The 17,434-nt window shown below is 56.8% G+C and overlaps 2 protein-coding genes across 3 annotated transcripts in view; one reads left to right on the top strand and one right to left on the bottom strand.

The window, feature by feature from the left end:
- Positions 1-7,575, top strand: part of Mroh5 (maestro heat like repeat family member 5) — a 76,598-nt gene extending 69,023 nt beyond the window's left edge. Inside the window, exons 22-30 of the mRNA XM_026782403.1 lie at positions 1,654-1,791; positions 2,234-2,348; positions 3,091-3,234; positions 4,349-4,525; positions 5,079-5,234; positions 5,747-5,869; positions 6,020-6,122; positions 6,276-6,350; positions 6,598-7,575. Of these exons, the coding sequence (XP_026638204.1) occupies positions 1,654-1,791; positions 2,234-2,348; positions 3,091-3,234; positions 4,349-4,525; positions 5,079-5,234; positions 5,747-5,869; positions 6,020-6,122; positions 6,276-6,350; positions 6,598-6,698 (1,132 nt within the window). The 3' untranslated portion in view covers positions 6,699-7,575. The remainder of the gene's footprint in view (positions 1-1,653; positions 1,792-2,233; positions 2,349-3,090; positions 3,235-4,348; positions 4,526-5,078; positions 5,235-5,746; positions 5,870-6,019; positions 6,123-6,275; positions 6,351-6,597) is intronic.
- Positions 7,576-8,465: 890 nt separating this feature from the next.
- Positions 8,466-17,434, bottom strand: part of Ptp4a3 (protein tyrosine phosphatase type IVA, member 3) — a 33,023-nt gene continuing 24,054 nt past the window's right edge. The window contains exons 1-6 of one of the 2 annotated variants that reach the window (XM_005354513.2): positions 17,399-17,434; positions 13,984-14,893; positions 11,839-11,931; positions 10,301-10,431; positions 9,629-9,703; positions 8,466-8,904 (exon numbers count right to left, since the gene is read on the bottom strand). In XM_005354513.2, the coding sequence (XP_005354570.1) occupies positions 8,787-8,904; positions 9,629-9,703; positions 10,301-10,431; positions 11,839-11,931; positions 13,984-14,088 (522 nt within the window). In that variant the 5' untranslated portion in view covers positions 14,089-14,893; positions 17,399-17,434 and the 3' untranslated portion in view covers positions 8,466-8,786. The remainder of the gene's footprint in view (positions 8,905-9,628; positions 9,704-10,300; positions 10,432-11,838; positions 11,932-13,983; positions 14,894-17,398) is intronic. The other variant, XM_026782636.1, reaches the window with a different exon arrangement.

Genomic DNA, 17,434 nt, shown 5'->3' on the forward strand with positions numbered 1-17,434 from the left:
GTATCTCCAGAGAAGAAGGGGAGGGGAGTGCCTGGAGAATATCCATGTGGCCCAGCAATCCCACTTCTGCGCTGGGTTTTCTCCTGGAATCAGGCAGAGATACCCAACAGTGCGCATATCAGCTGATGATCATCTCTTTGAAGTCCTGTCTGTGGCCATGAGGACAAATCAACCATGAGAAAGAAGCTGTCACCACGGGCCCAAGGTGCCCCAAGACTAGAAGATTCCAAAATGTCTGAACAAAATGCCCTCTCACCCCTTCCCCTTCTGAAAGCTGTCATCTCTCTCGGTGGCTGTGAGCAGTCCTCTTTTTATTGCCAGCTTGGGGGGTGGGGGGAAGCTCAGCCATCAGCCATCGCGCATGGCAAGCCCATGCATCAGGCTCGAGCACTCCCAGCAACTAATGGCAAGGAGCAGCCAGATGGTCAAGGAGCCAGGCCACCCTGAGCTCCATGGACCTGTATTCCCAGCTTTCTACCTGTGTTCAGTACCACTGAATACACTGGACTGAGGCCCCTCACAGATACCCCACACTTAGCAAACACCAGGTCGTTTTTCATGGACACAGGACAGAGGAGCCTGGGGTATGGAAATAAAACCTCTGAACTTCCACAACGTCACACTCCCTAGCTCATCTCCCTCCCAAGTGCTCCTTGATCATGTTTCTTTGCCCATATTTAAATATCTGCATCCTTCAAGGACACATCTTGGACCATTCCCACCCTAGGTCATGGGAGACCCTAGAGCCCAAGACTTCCCAGAGCTCTCTCTAGCCCCAAACAGCTGCTGAGCAACTTAGAACTCCCGCCTACTGCGAACACATGATTGTCTCCCGCTCTGCTGGTTTGAATGAGAATGGTTCCCATAGTACTCAGACATTTGAAAACTTGGTCCCCAGTTGGTAGAACTGTGTGGGAAGGATTGGGAGGTGCAACCTTATTGGAGGAGGTGTGTCATAGGGGGTGGACTTTGAGGTTTCAAAATCCCAAGCTCTTCCCAGTTCTCTCTCTCTCTCTCTCTCTCTCTCTCTCTCTCTCTCTCTCTCTCTCTCTCTGCCTCCTGCTTGTGGATCAGATGTAAGTGTTCAGTTACTACTCCAGCACCATGCCTGCCTGCCTGCTGCCATGCCCCCGGCCATGATAGCCATGGAATCTATCAACACTATGGGACCATGAGCCCCCTGATTAAATGGTTTTTTGGTTTGTTTTTTTTGGGGGGGTTGTTTTGGTTTGGTTTGGGTGTGGTTTTTTTTCAATACGGGGTTTCTCTGTAGCTTTGGAGCCTGTCCTGGAGTTAGCTCTTGTAGAACAGGCTGGCTTCAAACTCACAGTCTACCTGCCTCTGCCTCCTGAGTGCAGGGATTAAAGGCGTGCGCCACCACCACCCGGCTTAAATGCTTTCTTTTGTAAGTTACCTTGGTCATGGTGTTTTGTCATGGCAATAGAAAAGTAACTAAGACACTCACCCCAGCAGGACCTAGTGATGGGTGTGCTTTGCTGTGTCCTTGTGCCCTGCACACTCTGCCTCACCCTGGCCCTTAGCAGGAGGCAGGCTCCAGAGCCAACACAGCCTGGGACCCCATCCCAAGAACAGGAGAAGGCTCGGGTGGCATCTGCCACTCTGGATAGACCCTGCCTTTCTGCTTGGCTGCAGCACATCACTGGAGGCCCTGAAGAGTCTGCTGTCTACCACGGGACACTGGCATGACTTTGCTCACCTGGAACTGCAGAGTGCCTGGGAGCATTTCACATCCATCAACACCTACCCCCAGGCCGTGGGCCTCCTTGCCAGGTACTAATGGGACAAGGGAGGGGAAGCTGGGCCAATGAAACCACAGTGGGCAGGCCCTGAGCACTGTGCCTCACTTGAGGCCACCCTAGGCAGCCTAGAGGCAGCACCTCTTGGGTCTACATATGCTTACAGTACCCTGGAGCACAAGAGGCATGGGCTACACTCCCAGGCACGTGAACTCAGAGTGTGCAGGTGCAGAATCCTCCCCCAGTCCCACCCTGTCCTGGGACCTCAGGAACAAAGGCTATCTCAAAGGCTATCTGTTCCTCCTCTGCCTTCCCCGTGCATATAGCCCAGGCCTGGCACGTGGGAGAAGAACACACAGAGACACATGCCTGCTCCATCACACTGGGCTGTACCTAGCTGCCCAACCTGGCCAGCCTGGGAGGTGGTAGCAGGTACACTCAGGGGCAGTGACCACAAAACCAGGCCCCGCCCCCAGGGCCATGGTGCAGAATCACTGCAAACAGATCAAGGCAGTTCTCAGCTACTTATTGCCCGGCCTGCAGAGCCAGCAGGAGCGAGAAAGGAAGACAGCCATCCTGATCCTCATTGAGGTAGGGTGAGGAGGGCGGGGTGGGGGGAGCAGTGGGCCCCAGGTAGTCTGTGTCCCACCCTCTGCCTTCCTCAAACCAAGACAAGATGCCCAGACTGACCCCTTCCAGCTCTGCAGGGGCCTCCTCTCGGGACCTTCAGCCTACAGCCTTGGGGACCTGTCTTTTCACCCTACCCTGCCCACGATGACCCAAGCAGAGTTGAGGATCCCTGGGTATGGACTCGGCAGATCATACTCAAACATGGCCTTGTTCTGCTCATATGTAACTCTGGGTCCCCACCCACTCCCACCCTAGAACCGTGAGCTACATACAGGGTAATGGTTCGACAAGGGCTGGGATGTGGCCACTTCACCACCGAGGGCTCCGGCACAAGCAGAGCTTCGAAGGAAGGGTCGCTTCCATAACTGGCATCAGCTACTAGGTCTCTAAGCCGAGAGGGGGCCTTATGTCTCCTTCCAATCCACTGGAAGGATTTGAGAGCTGCCCTTCCTGGGGTCCTGTTTCCCTATGTCCCATGCGCGTCTATGGGTACAAGTTAGCTCCAAGCTCGCTAAATAACTTCCCTAGGCCTCAGCTTCCTCAGCCATACATAGAAAGGTTTGGCCACTGAAGTTTTAAATACTTGCTAATCCTGATATCCTGGGCATGCTAGTCAACCATCCTCCCCTAAGCCCACAACAAAGACACAGGCTGCCCAGGAGAGAGTGCCAAGCCTGAGCCACTTATTCTCTGGGGCCCCCAGTTCCTCTATAGCCCTGCCCTGTTGGAGGTGATTTCTAAACAGGCTGTGCTGACAGTACTGGCCCAAAGCCTCCAGGACACCAGCCCCGAGATCCGTGTGGCCAGCCTGCAGGGCCTTGGAAACATACTCTTCCACGAGGAGAAGGTGAGGACCAGAGTGCCATGTAGCTGCAAGCGTCGGGTGGGCAAGATCCAGTGGGCTGGAACCCTGGCTCTGTCACCTGGGACACACTCTAGGAGAGGACAGCCATGTTCCCCAGGAACATGGCTCCTCACCCTGAGAAGGGATGGACCCTCCTGCACAACCCAGAGGCCCACTGAAAAACCAGGCAGACAGAACCCTTCACCTGGCACAGAGAGAACACCCCTGGAGAATCATGTGCCCCTTACCCCCCCAATTCTCCATTTCCAATGAAGTCCGCTATGTCACCACCATCACAAGCCACATCCCACATGGACAGCCTGAACTGAGGAAGACTGTAATGCTGCCTTTGGGGGCCTGCCCTTCCCTCGTCTCCCCAACCCAGTTCAGGCCCTAGGGTTCTGGGCATCCTCCTCACTGCAGGGACCATGTAATGAACAACAGCTGAGGCCCTGGTAAACCCCTTCCCAGACTCCAGCAAGAAAGTCCGTTCATCCTCAGCAGCCTGCCTGCTCCCAACCAAAAGACATGCTGGCGGTGCCCGTTTCCCCCTTAGCTCCTCTATCAGAACCCCATCCTACCAGGCTAGACCCCAGGGCCCGGCACACTGACCACACCCACGGGTGCTCGCATCTGCCTGGCCAAAAAACAGCTCTGTGAAGGTGAACCTAGTATTTCAAACCAAACAGAACTTAGGAGACAAGGTTTGTTTATAAGAGGAAAGCCACCCTGAGAAAAGGCCCACTCACTGAGAGTTCAGAACACACAGCCAACAAATGGAGCTGGCAGAATGGGCTGTAACAACAAACAGCAAAAGTGTAAAAATGGCCCACAACGATCCCTTGCAACACAAAAGTTCTGGAGGCCCACCTCAGTAAATGCGACCTGACCAGCCTTTCGTACAGCTGACCCCATCTGACCTGAAGGGAGCCAGACACGGGAGTGGAGCCCCTGTGGGGCTCAGAGGAAGGAAAAAGCAGCCCCAGGCCCAGGAGGTATAAGGACCTGGGACTCAAGGGCAAGGCAGCAGCAGGGCTCAGGTCGGATACCCCAAGTGAAGCCAGGTGAAGGGGGCAGACCTGAGCCTGCCCCCCACCGTCCACTGCCTTCCCCATAGGGAACCCTGCTCAGAGGTCAACTGCCAGCTTTCCTCAATGGCTTCTTCCAGAACAATGAGGCTGTGGTGGTAGGCATCATGGGCACGGTATCAGACGTACTGCACCGCCTGGGCACAGAGGGCGCAGGCGCCCAGAGTCTCTGCATCTCTATCAACACCCGCTACTTCTTTGATGATGTAAGCATAAAGACAGGTGCGGCTGGGCTCGCCCCCTGGGCCCTCCCAACAACTCCCTGGCTTCAGGACCCCTTCCGCCCTCCCACTGCACCTGACTCTGAACCCAGGGGAACCAGACCCACGGCCCAAGCTGTGAGGCCACAGTGCACCAGATCTGGCCAGGTGTCCACCAGGAAGTCCACCACGCTTCCTCATGGCTGAAGTGCTAAGTCTTACTTGTCCAACCAACCCTTCTGTGTCCTGGCCTACTACAGACCACACGGGCAGGTCCCTGTGTCCAAAACGATTACTCCCCACCCCGATTAGGAAATGGGGAATAAGTCACCTAGCTGCCTTCATGGTCCTGGTTGTCGGGGTAACACTGGGCACCAGAGGACAGGGCGTTTCTATGGGAGGATGTCCTGAGACCTTGTCTGAGAGAAACTCTGACCCTCCTCTGAATCTAAGGGAGGAATACCAACCTCACCCTGGGTCCCTGAGCCTGAGGAAGTCCAAGGAAGTGGGGGCTCCAAGCTGGGGAGCACTGGCACCTCGCTAAATCCCTGCCTCGTAGGAGCGGGACAATGTCCGAGCAGCAGCTATGGCACTGTTTGGGGACCTGGTGGCAACGATAGCAGAGAGGGAGCTGAGTGGCCTGCGGCCCCAGGTGTGCCTAAGTATGGTACCTCTGCTTCTACACCTGAAGGACCAATGCCCAGCTGTTGTCACGGTCAGTGCCCACTCGCAAGCCTTTCATCTTGGTCAAAGGACAGGGCAGCCAGATCGGGTTGCCTGAGGGTGGGGTAGAGGGCAGTGGCAGAAGGTCTGGCCATCTGCAGGGCTTTCCCGATCACTGTCCCCTCCCGTGTGTTCCCACACTCACTCTGGCCAGCCAGGCCTGTGGGTTTACTGGGCTAGAGCACAGCATGATGGGACACAGGCACACAGTGCACTTGCTGACACACAGACAGAGCCCTCTTTATTGTGCCCCGCTCCCTGGACTCCAGATCATCGGAAGAGGAGACAATAACAGTCATCTCCCTAACAAGCTCAGACAGAGCTGAGTACCTACCTACCTTCCACAGGGCACCATGACCCTAGTGTAGGAGCAGCTTCCCAGACATCAGCATAGCGGGCTGCTGAGGCGCCCCCGCCCATTGCAGCTGTGGTCTCAGGGAATGGGAAGCCCAGGCTCAGCCACACACGGGCAGTGGGTGACCCCTCCCATGGCTGTCTCCACAGCAGGCCAAGTTCGCTTTCTACCGCTGTGCCGTATTGCTCCGCTGGCAGCCACGGCACACCCTGTTCTGCACACTGGCCTGGGAGAACGGGCTCAGCGCCCGCCACTTCCTCTGGACCTGTCTGGTGAGGGGCGAGGGTGCAGGGTCAGTAGTGGGGACCTGAGGTAGCTGCACACCTACGGACTCTCCTTCCCAGGGAGGTGAGGCTGATGGGGGCAGAGGTCAACAGTCCCTGAGGCGCTTGGCAGTGACAGGTGGGCTCTCCTCTGAACAGATGACACACAGCCAGGAGGAGTTTAGCGTCCACTTGTCACAGGCCATCAACTATCTGCACAGCCCTCACCGCCACATCAAGACCTGGGCAGCTCTGTTTATAGGTGGGCAGCATGGGCCAGGCTCACTCACCCTGCCCACCCAGCACCACAGCAGAGGAAGGGGTGGGGTTAGGGAGTTGGGGGGCTTCTGGAAGCTCCTTAGGGCTGGGCCAGAACTGCCTGCATCCAGCAGTTGTGGCTCTCCATCTTGCACAGGGTACACCACCTGCTACCAACCCCAGGCCGTGTCACAGATGGTCAACGACACGGACACCAGGCTGCTATTCTCCAGTGAGCAGCCCACACCCTGGGCCTGTCCCCACACCTCCCAGCTTTCTGCACCATCCCTATCTCAGATGGTGAAAAAGACAAGGACCCAGGCCTCCTGAGCAGACCTCCACCCCACCAGGGCACTCCATGCTGGCCAATGGACGGAAAGAACCCTCTTATCCTCCTACCCAGACGGAACTGACCTTGTAAGGGTGGGAGGTTGCTCCCAGGCAAGAATCCCTTTTGACTTGTCCTTTTTCTCTTGAAGCTTTTAAAGATCTCAAAAAAGACCCGGAACCTGGCATCCGGGAATTTGCCACCAGACAGCTAGCGTTCCTTCGGGAGGTGTCAGCCGAATCCAAGAAGTGACTTTGAGCCATCCTCCCCCAGCATCTCACCCGGAACAGCCCTGCCCCAACCCTGTCCATAGAGTTTGGTTGTGTAACATTTTTCCATTTGAAAGAAAAATCTAGATTCAACAACAACAACAAAAAAAAAAAAGCGTAGTAGCTGCCGGCTTCCTGCCTGCTACAAGGACCCTCTGCCGTGGCCAAGCCAAGTCCTTAAAAGATACTAGCAAGATTCAGAGGCACAGACGGGACAGACAAGCAGGGGCGGAACAGATCAACTTGAAGGTCTGTGATACTCTGCTAATGACTGCTCAGGGGTCATTCCACGTGACCAGGGCCGAGGCCATAGTGCCCACAGCTGAGCATGGTCATTCTCTGGGAGTGGGGCCTGAGAGGAAAGTCTCCAGTGTCCCCAGCTGAGAGCTATGCAGGGCACGTGGAGCAGGTAGAAGGGAAGGGCACCCCAGCAGGCTTCCCTATTACAAGGCAGCATCTTCCTCCAACAGGGCCAGTCAGCCCCAGCTGTAGCCCCCCCCCCAAGTTTGCAGTCTAGAAGAGGTTGCCTGACTCCCTGAGAGTACCCCTGCATCCCTTCTCAGGCAGAGCTTAGGAGACTCACCATGGCATGTCATTCTCAGGACCCATCAGATCAGCCAGCTACAGCAAGAGACCCTCTAGGTAGCCCTCCAAGCTCGGGCTCTGTGCCCACCACCCAAAAGCCTCCACACTCCACGCTCCATCCCCCAGGTCTTATGGAACCTGTCAGGTAGACCCTGCACACACACCCTCACCTGAGGGGATCCCCATGGCCCATATCTCCCAGCTCCTGGACTATGCCCCCCCCCCCGGGGCAGGGACATCGTGTGGAAAACTTGGATGGCAAACTGAAAAAAGAAACAGTGACTTTGTGCAAACATGCCACGGGTGTCGTGAGTTTCCAGCACACACAAGGTCACCACCACTGAGTTTGGGAAAGGAACACCCCCAAATGCCTGCACCTCGCCACAAGGCCTGCCTGACTGAGACAGGCAGAAACAGTGATTGCTGGGGCTCTAAGCAGGCCCCTGAGGTTTCTGGGACCTAATCCAGGGCTAGGTAGAGCGGGAGGCCACGTGCAGGCATGAGGCGCTTGAAGAGGGAAGGGTTCAAGGCGGGTGACCAGTGCAGGTGAGAGGGGTCCTGGGACTGTTATAGGCACAGAAAGGACAGGTTTGTAAAGGTCAATGCCAAAGGACAGAGAGCACGTCCACAGTGACATGTGTAGCCAGCCCTGTCCCTCACTGTCCCCTTTCTTTAGCTAAGAGCCAGATCTGCTCAGAACTTGAGAGCAGGAAGATCAGGCCCTCCACGGGCACCCAGCCTTCCCACACTCTCAGAGCTAACGTACTCCACACCACTCTGCTGCCCTGCCCCCCTCCTCCTCCTCTGAGCAGTGCAAGTCATTTCCCAGGCTGGTGGCCACTGTGGTCAAATCTCACAGGTCACATGGGGCAGGGGAGTGGAGGCCACTGAAAGTTCCAAGTGAACCCTACTCTGTCCTACAGAGGTGACCCAGCCTCACCTTCTAATGTTCCAACCCCCAAACTGTCACCAATCAGAGCTGGGGATCCAGGCTGAAATGTCAAGAACTTGTCGAGACAAGGCAGACTGCATAGCGCCGCATGGCCACCAGAGGGTGCTAGGGAGGCACACAGCAGCAATTCTACACAGGACCACAGAGGAGGGGACATGGCCTCCCAAGATTCAGACCCCATTCCCCGGCTCTGCACCACTCCTCACACACATCCACAGCTCCTGATTTATTGCCTTGAGAGTCCAGAGCACCTGAAGGCCCAGGATCTGGTAACAAAAGGTGCTGAAAACAGGTTAGGGTGAGGGCAGCGCTGCTGAAGCCCTGGGCCCAGTGGTTAAAAACACCCACCTGTGGTCCACAGGCCAGGGAAAGGCCTGGGCAGGGGGTGGAGGGGCAGGACGGAACTGGCAGGAGGTCCAGGGACAGCCGTGGGCACAGACAGGGACAGAGCGGGAACACACACGGCCACTGGGCTCCTTAGACACAGACACACTGAGGCACGGGAGTAACGGGTAGACAGGGCCAGGGCCTGAGCTACATGACACAGCATCTAGTCTTGTGCGTGTGTGGGTCTTTGAACCGCAGTCTCTGCTTAGGCCGATACTTCTCCAGGTAGGTGAGCTGCTTGCTGTTGATGGCCCCACGGCGCTTCCTGCAGACAGGGAGGGAGGATCAGTAAGCCTGGCTTGGACACCTTGTTTTCCCTCAGGAAACTTCAGACCCTGTGTGACTCTGGGGGAACTGGAGTGGATAGACCCACAGGAAGTAGGCTAAGCTGGGGCTCTGGGGAGAGGCTGGGGGCGCTGGACTTAGTAAAGGCTGGGGTGCATCTCACCCTAGCTAGCCGGCACCTCTGCAGGGCTGTACCATGGTACAGAGAGCTGTGTGCCTGTGCTAAGCATGGCTCTTTAGGTTGCATATCCATCTGTATAGTCCAGGCTCCCCTAAGGATGCCTGCAGGCTAGTTAGGCCCATACTGCTACAGTCTTACAGGGCCTGCCCAGGGAGAAGAGATGTGTGTCTATTTCAGGCAGCACAAAGGCGTCCACATATCCACGGTGGATATCACACACACACACACACACACACACACACACACACACACGTGCACACATGTACACACACGCCACAGGCTAGGACTGCAGCATCAACTGTTCAGTCCTTGTCTGGAAGATCGGAAAGACGGGATCCTCCAGGAAGGCTACCATACCACAAGGAGGTACTGGCTTGGGAGCAGCCAGAAAGGGCAGAGAGGAAGGACCTAGCTACAGAAGTAAGAGGTGAGGGGCAAGGAGAGGCCAACAGCCGAAGCCCCGCCCAGCTGCCGAGATCCACGGTGGAGCCCTACGTGCCATCCCCACCCACTGGCTACTCACTGTCGGATGAACTGGATGGCATCCTCATACTTCATCCCGCTCTCGATAAGGGCAAGAGCCACGAGCACTGGAGCCCTGCGGGGAGAAGCAGAGTTGAGGTTATCTGAGACCCCATACCCCATCTCGCCCCTGCCTCGGGCCACCTGACAAAGGTGGGCACATGAGACCCAAGTCCCTCCGCTTGCCCATGGAGGATACAGACTCCAGACAGCTCAACTAGCTGCTCTAGTCTGGTTCCCCTTGCCCCTCCTGTGCAACCTGGGGCGATGTAGAAAACCTCTCTGTGCCTAAACTCCTAGAAAAGGAGCTACAAGCATACTGGCTATTGAGCATGCCCTCCAGTCCTCCTGCAGTAGGGGCATCTGGGATGCTCCCTCGCCTGGCTCATTTCCAGCTAGTGTGGGCAGCTGTTCCTCCTCAAACAGGGGTCAGGCCTGTGTGACCAGTATGTCTCTGCGGCAGCTCTTTTGCTGCATGAGGCGCAGTGACTGGATCCTAGCGGGAAGCCCTCCCTGCCAGGCTGGGAAAGGACTTGCCTGGGAACCCCGGGGCCTTCAAAAGGTCAAGTGGATATGGCCCACATCCAAACTCACAAAACAATGAAGTCAGACCACAGAAGCAAAAGTTGAGCTCCCAGCAGCAACGGGGCTAGGAGCGCCACCCACCACTCACCTTCCCAGACCTGCCACACAGTGCACAGCCACGCAGCTGCCCGGGTCATTGTAGAACTTGGCCTTCAGTAGGCTCAGCCAGTCCTCTACCACCTTGCCAGGAGGGGGCGCCCCGTCATCAAAGGGCCAATCCTATGGAGGAAGATGCTTAAGGACTTGCCCTATGGATGTTAGCTTTCCTTCCCCTGTCCCTCAGGATTTTAGGAGGGAGGGGAAGGCCGGCCCACATGGAGAAGGCTCCAGCCCAAGGTATGCTGGGACATAGTGTGGAGAAGACAGAGGTGAGACCCATCACCTATCGGTCCAGACTTGGACCCGCTGGTTCCAGGGAGAACCAGCATGGGTCTGCAGGAGCTAGCTGATGGAGGGTAGCTCTTGGGGTCTCTACCTCTCGGCAGCTCCTGGAGGTCATCAGCTTATGTGGCTGTTCTAAGTCTAACCCAAGTCTTTCCTGAGGAAGGGAGATCGGCTGGGGAACTTGGTACGAAGATGCTGACAGGCCTTTGTCTCATACTTCCCTAAACACCCACACTATGGGAGGCCCTTGAGGGTCAAAACAGCCTGTAGGATCTCACAGCAGGAAAGGGTCCACGGGAGGAGTCCTGCCAGGCCTAGGCGACCTCCTCCCTCCTGTACAAACTGCCATGCAGTGGATGTGAGACCCCGTCAACACACGGTCCTCACAGAGGAGTAGCCCAGGGTCACTCTGGTGTTGAAGACAGGACACCAGGGCCTCAGCACAGTCAGACAGGGTCTTGTGCGTGAGGCCTGACTCATCCAGGCTCCACACTGGGAAGAGAGGCCTTGTGCCCAGGAATTGGCTCTGCTCTGACCCTCCAAAAGCACCAGTTCTACAAGGCTGCCCCTCCGCCACTCAGCCCCCAGGGTCAGGACGCCAAGGAAACAGCAGCTAGGATCCCTACCCATGGCCTCTGCACAGGGTCTCCTGGGACTTGCTGCTGCCAGGAGACAGGCTCCCACACGGCAGGCAATGAGAGGCTGAACAGAGGGCCCTGGAAGCCGCGGGGGGGGGGGGGAGCCAGGCAGGCACCTGCTGAGCCCTAACTCATCTGAAACGGGGTCTCCATCTTCACCAGCCAGAGCCAGCGGGGCTCAACCCCGACCCATAGAGCAGGTGGAGAGGCAGCACCATTAGGGAAAGGCCACTCCTCATGTGCGCCCTCCTACTTCAGCTGTGGTCTCAGAGAGTATCTGACTCCAAGCCTCAATTGTTCCCATAAAGGAACCACACAGAGGCTACAGGCTGCCAATGGACTCGGAGCACCTAACAGGACCCACAGGCTCCAACACAGACAAGCCAGATGTTTAGAAACTACAGTCAAGAGCACTGAGCATGTGCAACCTGACCTCGGGGGCTAGTGGGTGCCGTGGAAACGACTCTGTCAGAGTCATCTGCCCCAAACACCAGACCAGGCACTGAGAGCCCAGCATGTATCAGGTGGTAGCAGAGAACCCAGCCTCACAGTGAAGAGCCCCAAATCTACTGTCCAGACAGTCACAGTGCTACATGTCCCTCACCACAACAGTGATGCCGTCCTTCTCCAGAGGGGTCTTATCGTAGGTCACTTCACACACACGCACCACGGTGGTAGCCCCATACTTCTTCAGGTCCTGGGGTAGGAAGAGGGAAAGACCCGGTGGTTCAGAGTTCAGCCTAGAGCTCTGCCCATGCTGAGTCCCCAAAGGTCTGCCTGCCCCTCTGCAGCCCCGAAACAGAGAGGTGTCCCCTCTGACTGCCTCCTCTGAGACAAGCAGACTTCATAAACCAGCAGGTGGGCCTGAAGGCTTAGGGACTGGCAGAGTAACCTCCGCTGGTGCTTCCGGGTCACCTGCCCCTGTCCAACCTGGAGACACTAAGGAGCCCGCCTGTGTTCACTAACATGTTCAACCACCATGATTTCAGCCCCATCTTGTCCCCCACGCCACTGCAGCATCCAGGACAAAAGGTCTCAGCAGCAAGGTCTCACTCTCCAATAAAGTCACCCAGTCCTTGGAAGGGTAGCCCAGGCCTCAGGGAGCCCCTTGCATCTGCACGGCCCGCTCTTCCTGGGCTGCAGGAGTGTGTTCCGCAAAGGCCCTTTGGAGTCTCCAGCAAGCAAACCTCAGGGGCTGGAGACTCAAGTCAGCAGGGTGGCACCACACACCACTGGGGAAGCCCCATCCCTTCAGAGGAAAGTTCACGCAGCTCACAGCCAACATGGGGTATTTATACCCAGAGCCACAAGCAGGGCCAGCCCCCACCTACCTGCTCCCAGTGGGTATTTTGGGAATGGTGAGGTATGACTGGGTCTTGCTGGCCATGAGATGGGAACACCAGACACAGCAAGGCCAGGACCCTACTATTCTGAGAGTGCAAGGAAAATGGGGGAGCGTCGACCTCAGAGACCATGGGAGCCTCAGAGACCATGGGGACGTGGCAGAGTCCAAGAAGGAGAAAGCTACCACCCAGCTCAGGACTCGGTCCCAACCCTACTCACACCTTGAACCTTCATCACGCTTACACTCTGACCCCTGACCTTAGCATACTGAGCCTCAATTCTGCTCACTTGCTGGTCTCACCCTGGTCACACGCTGAGCCCCCATCCTGGTCACTCAGTACTTTTTCCTAGTCTCTCCTTGGGTCCTGCTATTAACTCGGCTATCAACTCAACACCTCATCTGCAAGAGGGGTAGGCTCTGAAAGTAGAACTTCATCCTGGTCACACGCTGAGTCCTCATCCTGCTTCCAGTCTGACCCCTGGCCCTGGTCAGACACTGAGCCTTTATCCTGGTCAGGAAGCCCTCGTGCTGGTCTCATCCTGGTCACACACTGAGCCCCGATCCTCCTCACACCCTTCATTCTGGTCACTAAGCCTTCACCCTCATCACACACAGAACTTTATCCTGGTCACACACTCTGCCCTTGGTCCTGGTCACTCATGGTGCTTTTTCCCCCCTCTGTTGTTATCTCAAGGTTCTCAATGGTAAGAGGGGCCATCTTCCCTGGCGGAGCACCAAGCTAGGTGTCCAGGGCCCAGGTTCCCTGACATAGGGTGCCCATTGCCTTCCTCTATGCATTCTTTCCTGTTTTGATGCCCACGAGCCCACAGGGCTTAGCCCATGCCACAGAGGAGGACTAAGAACCTAAAACCACAAAGGTCCATTCCACGAACTACCCCGCACTCGGCGTCAGACTCCCTGCAAGTAATTCCAGGTCTGCAGCAGGAGCCCTGCACAGGGCCCCAGTGAGGCCATGCTGACAGTCTCCAGCTCTACTCCCCACACAGCCTCTGAAAAATACTGGAGGTGTTGTGAGGGTAGCTACAGACATGGGTAGACTCTCCACATGTCACCTCCCAGCTGCAGAGGTCACTTTCCTTTCCCCAAGAACCCCTGGAGCCTGAGCTTGTGGGCTGGGCTAGCCATGAGGTAGCCCTTCCAGCCCATCTTCCATCTGCCTGTCTCCAGGGCATTTCCCCATCAGCCCTCATCCCACCAACCTCTTTCTTGCTCAGTTTCTAAAGAGGCCAAGGTCACCCAGAGTCCGGACAACCACAGCCTAGCCAATGCCCCATGCCCACAAGCCTGAACGCAGCCAGACCTCCAGGAAGCCCAGCTGATCACCAGCACCCATCACCCCTCGAGCCACCCAGGACACCCACCCAGCCCCGACAGCCCACTCACCTCGATGAAAGTGCTGAGGGTGGCATTGCTGGGGTTGTGTGTGATGAGGAAGCGCATGTTTCGGTAGCTCACCTCCACAGGCGCGGGCCGGTTCATGCGAGCCATGCCTCCTCCGGGAACCCAGAGAGGACCAGCCAGCAAGGGCTGCACGGGGGGTCCCCCAACCCCCCACACCAAGTCCAGTGAGACCCCCGTGCTTGTCCAAAAAAAAAAAAAGAAAAGAAAAGACCTTCTTAAAACCTCGTCCCCACACCCCGCACAAATATTGTGCAAATACTTGGGAGGAGGAGAGGAAAGCTGCCTGGTGGTTGATAATTCCAAAACAAAACCCGATTCTAAAAAAGAAAAGGAAAAGAAAGAAAACCCCCTCCCCTGGTAAGATGGGCAGCTCCAAAGTCCTGTCTCTCAGAGTGGAGTAGTTACAAAGAGGCAAAAATAAAAATAACAACAACCAAAAAAACTGAGCAAAGAGAACTTCAAGTTGGTGACTCTGGCCGCAGAACACTGTCCTCTATGGGGCCGTCGCCCGGGACACCCTCTCTGCATGGGTGGGTAGAGGAGAGTCCCCTTTGGTCTGGACCCAGCACTCAGGACCAAACAGAAAATGAACTTGAACTCAACCAACTCTGGCAGCCCTGGGCCGTGGTGGACAGGCAGCCTGTGATCCGGGGCGTCTGTCACGTTACCCCATCAGGGAACGGCAAGTCCTGGAGAGGGGCAGCGGGCTCAGGCAGCAGTGCTGGCCTCTGGCCTGGCAGCAGAGGCCATTGGGAGGCAAGGGCAATGGTGAGGGCCAGAGAGGCACGGGCCTCCTCAGCAGCAGCACCCAAGATGTTGGGAACGGCAGTAGTTAGAGCTGCTTTCCTGGAGTTCCTCCATCAATCACACACTGGTCTTCGGAAGGCACAGTCTATGGGAGGGGAGAAAGAAATGGGAGGTTCCTGTTGGGCCTCAGATTCTCCATATGAAAACACAGAACAGACAGCTCCGGCCAGGGCTGCCTGGGCCCCTGGGGTGAGAGAAAAACCACACACAGATACCGAGACAGGGTGAAGACGGTATCAGGGCTCACCCCAGGAGCAATGAGAACCCCACAAGCGTACACCCACAGCAACAGAAACCAGTCCACCAAGCCTGGTCCCCCATCTCACAGCCCATGAGGACAGGGCCCTTCTCTTGGGACTGCGAGGCACAGAACAATGTACAAGTTCAGATCGTTCTGCAAGGGTAGGTCTCGGGGACAATGGGTACTGCCAAAGGAACAGGGGATGAGTGGCCTCAATTGTTGCCCCTCAGGCTTTCTGTAATCTCCACCCACAGCCACCCCTTTCTGGGACTTGCCAGGCACTAGAGGTAAACAAGATATTCTGCCACGCAAGATACCACAGTCCAAAAGGCCAGCTGCCAGGCTCATGCCAAGGAAATGACAGAATAGGTAGACAGGAAGGGGGTCACACTGTGGCAGGGACCGGGGGAAGGACACTACTGGAGGGCATCAGCCCTTCCACCCCATCCTTCCCCTCTCCAAATGTACTAGCTACAAGGGCCCAAAAGAGCAGCTAGCCCCCTGTCACTCTCTGGAGGGCCTGGGACACCCTGGGCACATCACAGGCCTCTCCGGACCTAGTTCCCACCTACATAGTGAGGGGTTGAACAAGATGGCACCACAATCCCTTGGGCTATGACCCAGTGCAGAGCCTGAGCCCCTGGGCCCAGCCCACAACCCACCCATCATTCTTCTGCCCAAATGAAGGCCCCTCTAGGACCCCCATCTGGAAGAATTCAGCCCATATCTGTCCCAGCACCCACTTCTCCAACTGCCCACCAGGCAAACCAGGCCCTGAGATGCTCAGCCTGGCTGCAGGAAGGGCCTAGCCGAGGACCCTGGACTCTTGCCTCAAGCCGTGAGCACAGGCTCCACCGTCCAAGGCTCTCTGTGCCAGGCAGCACAGGCTCCTCACTCACCACCTTCTATATCTGGTAACACTCAGCACTCCAGGCCAGGTCAGCGCCTCAGCTCACAGCTCATCCTTGCCATAATTTTGGCAGCACGCATTGTGGGGGCCCCTTGTGGGGGCACCTTTGTGGGGCCTGCTTTGGTTAGCCCTAGGCATGCAGAGCCACGACTAGCCAGAGTATAAGCAAGGAGAGTTGCATGCTATGACACAAACACCTGGGCCTCCTGGGAGGGGCATCCCATGTGTGCACACTGCAATGCCCTCGTGTGCACAGAAGAAAAGAGAAGGCCCCCAGGAAGCCAGAGAACACTGGCAGGCTCTTGTAAGGCTGACTGCACCTATCCGCTGCAGTAGAGCAGAGGGGCTCTGAACCCCTAAGAGCAACAGTCATGGTCTACTTCCGCTACCCTTGCTTACAGGCTGGTCTTCTGGGCCAAGGAAGCCTGAATCACCTACAGTGCTCACTCCAGGCCTGAGGGGATGGAGGTCAGGGTTTCAGGTGGAGGTGTCTCCAGGCTGGACTACATCTTACAATTCGCTGTACAGTCCACTGCAATCTGGGCCACATCCCCAAGGGAGGGCAAAGGAACATGCCCACAGCATGCTCAACCACATGGTGGCTGCTCCCCCTCCCCCCAAAAGGAGCCCTTCCCTTGACATATCACTTCATGGGACTGAGAGGTCCAGAGAACAGGGAGGGGGCGTCTCCAGAACTCTACCCAAGGCTCATGGGCCCCCCGAGCCACCTACATCCCCTAGCCCAGCAGCTCTGGGTAAAAGCAGATGGCAGAGCTCACCTTGCCTCACCATCGTGGGTCCAGGCACTCAGTCAAGCCACCACATCCTCATGCTTATGGACCTGACTAAGGTCTGGACGTTTCTCTGATCGGCCCTTCTCTATCCCAGCCTCCTCTAGCAGTATTCTAAGCATTCTGCTGCTCGCAGAACTGGCCTGTTTTTCAAGACCCATTTTTGTCCCTGTTTGCCAGAAGAGGACATGGGCCAGAAGGGCGTGGAAGGACTTCTCTGGACCCTGGCCAGCACCCACCCTCCAGCAACACAGGTTTTCTCAACTAATAATCGGGAACACTTGAACCCCAGGGGGAAAAAAAGAAGGCACAGAGAGGTTCACAGAGGCTCCACCCTCGAGTGATGGAGGGGGAGTGCATCTGGCTTCAGAAGGGACCTAAATGGGACCCTATGTGACACTAGGAGTCAGGGGTCGCAGTTCAGGGCTTTGCGCTGTCACAACAGGTAAGGTTGCTCATGGATGGGATGGGGACCCCAAGAACCCGTGGTAGGGTGTGGTGAGGGAGCACAGCTCCCGGACCTCAGCGGGGCTTCCCACCCAGCCCGCCAGGGAGCCGCCATCCCATATAGGGCCCATCCCAGTAAGGGGTAGTAGGGTCCGGGAGTGTCCTCGAGGCCGGGTCCCCGCCGCCCGCAGCCCGGCTCACCCGCGCCCACAGGAGTGCGGCCGCCTCCATGCGCCG

This window comes from Microtus ochrogaster, chromosome 15, assembly GCF_000317375.1.
Source record: "Microtus ochrogaster isolate Prairie Vole_2 chromosome 15, MicOch1.0, whole genome shotgun sequence".
Lineage (NCBI taxonomy): Eukaryota > Metazoa > Chordata > Mammalia > Rodentia > Cricetidae > Microtus > Microtus ochrogaster.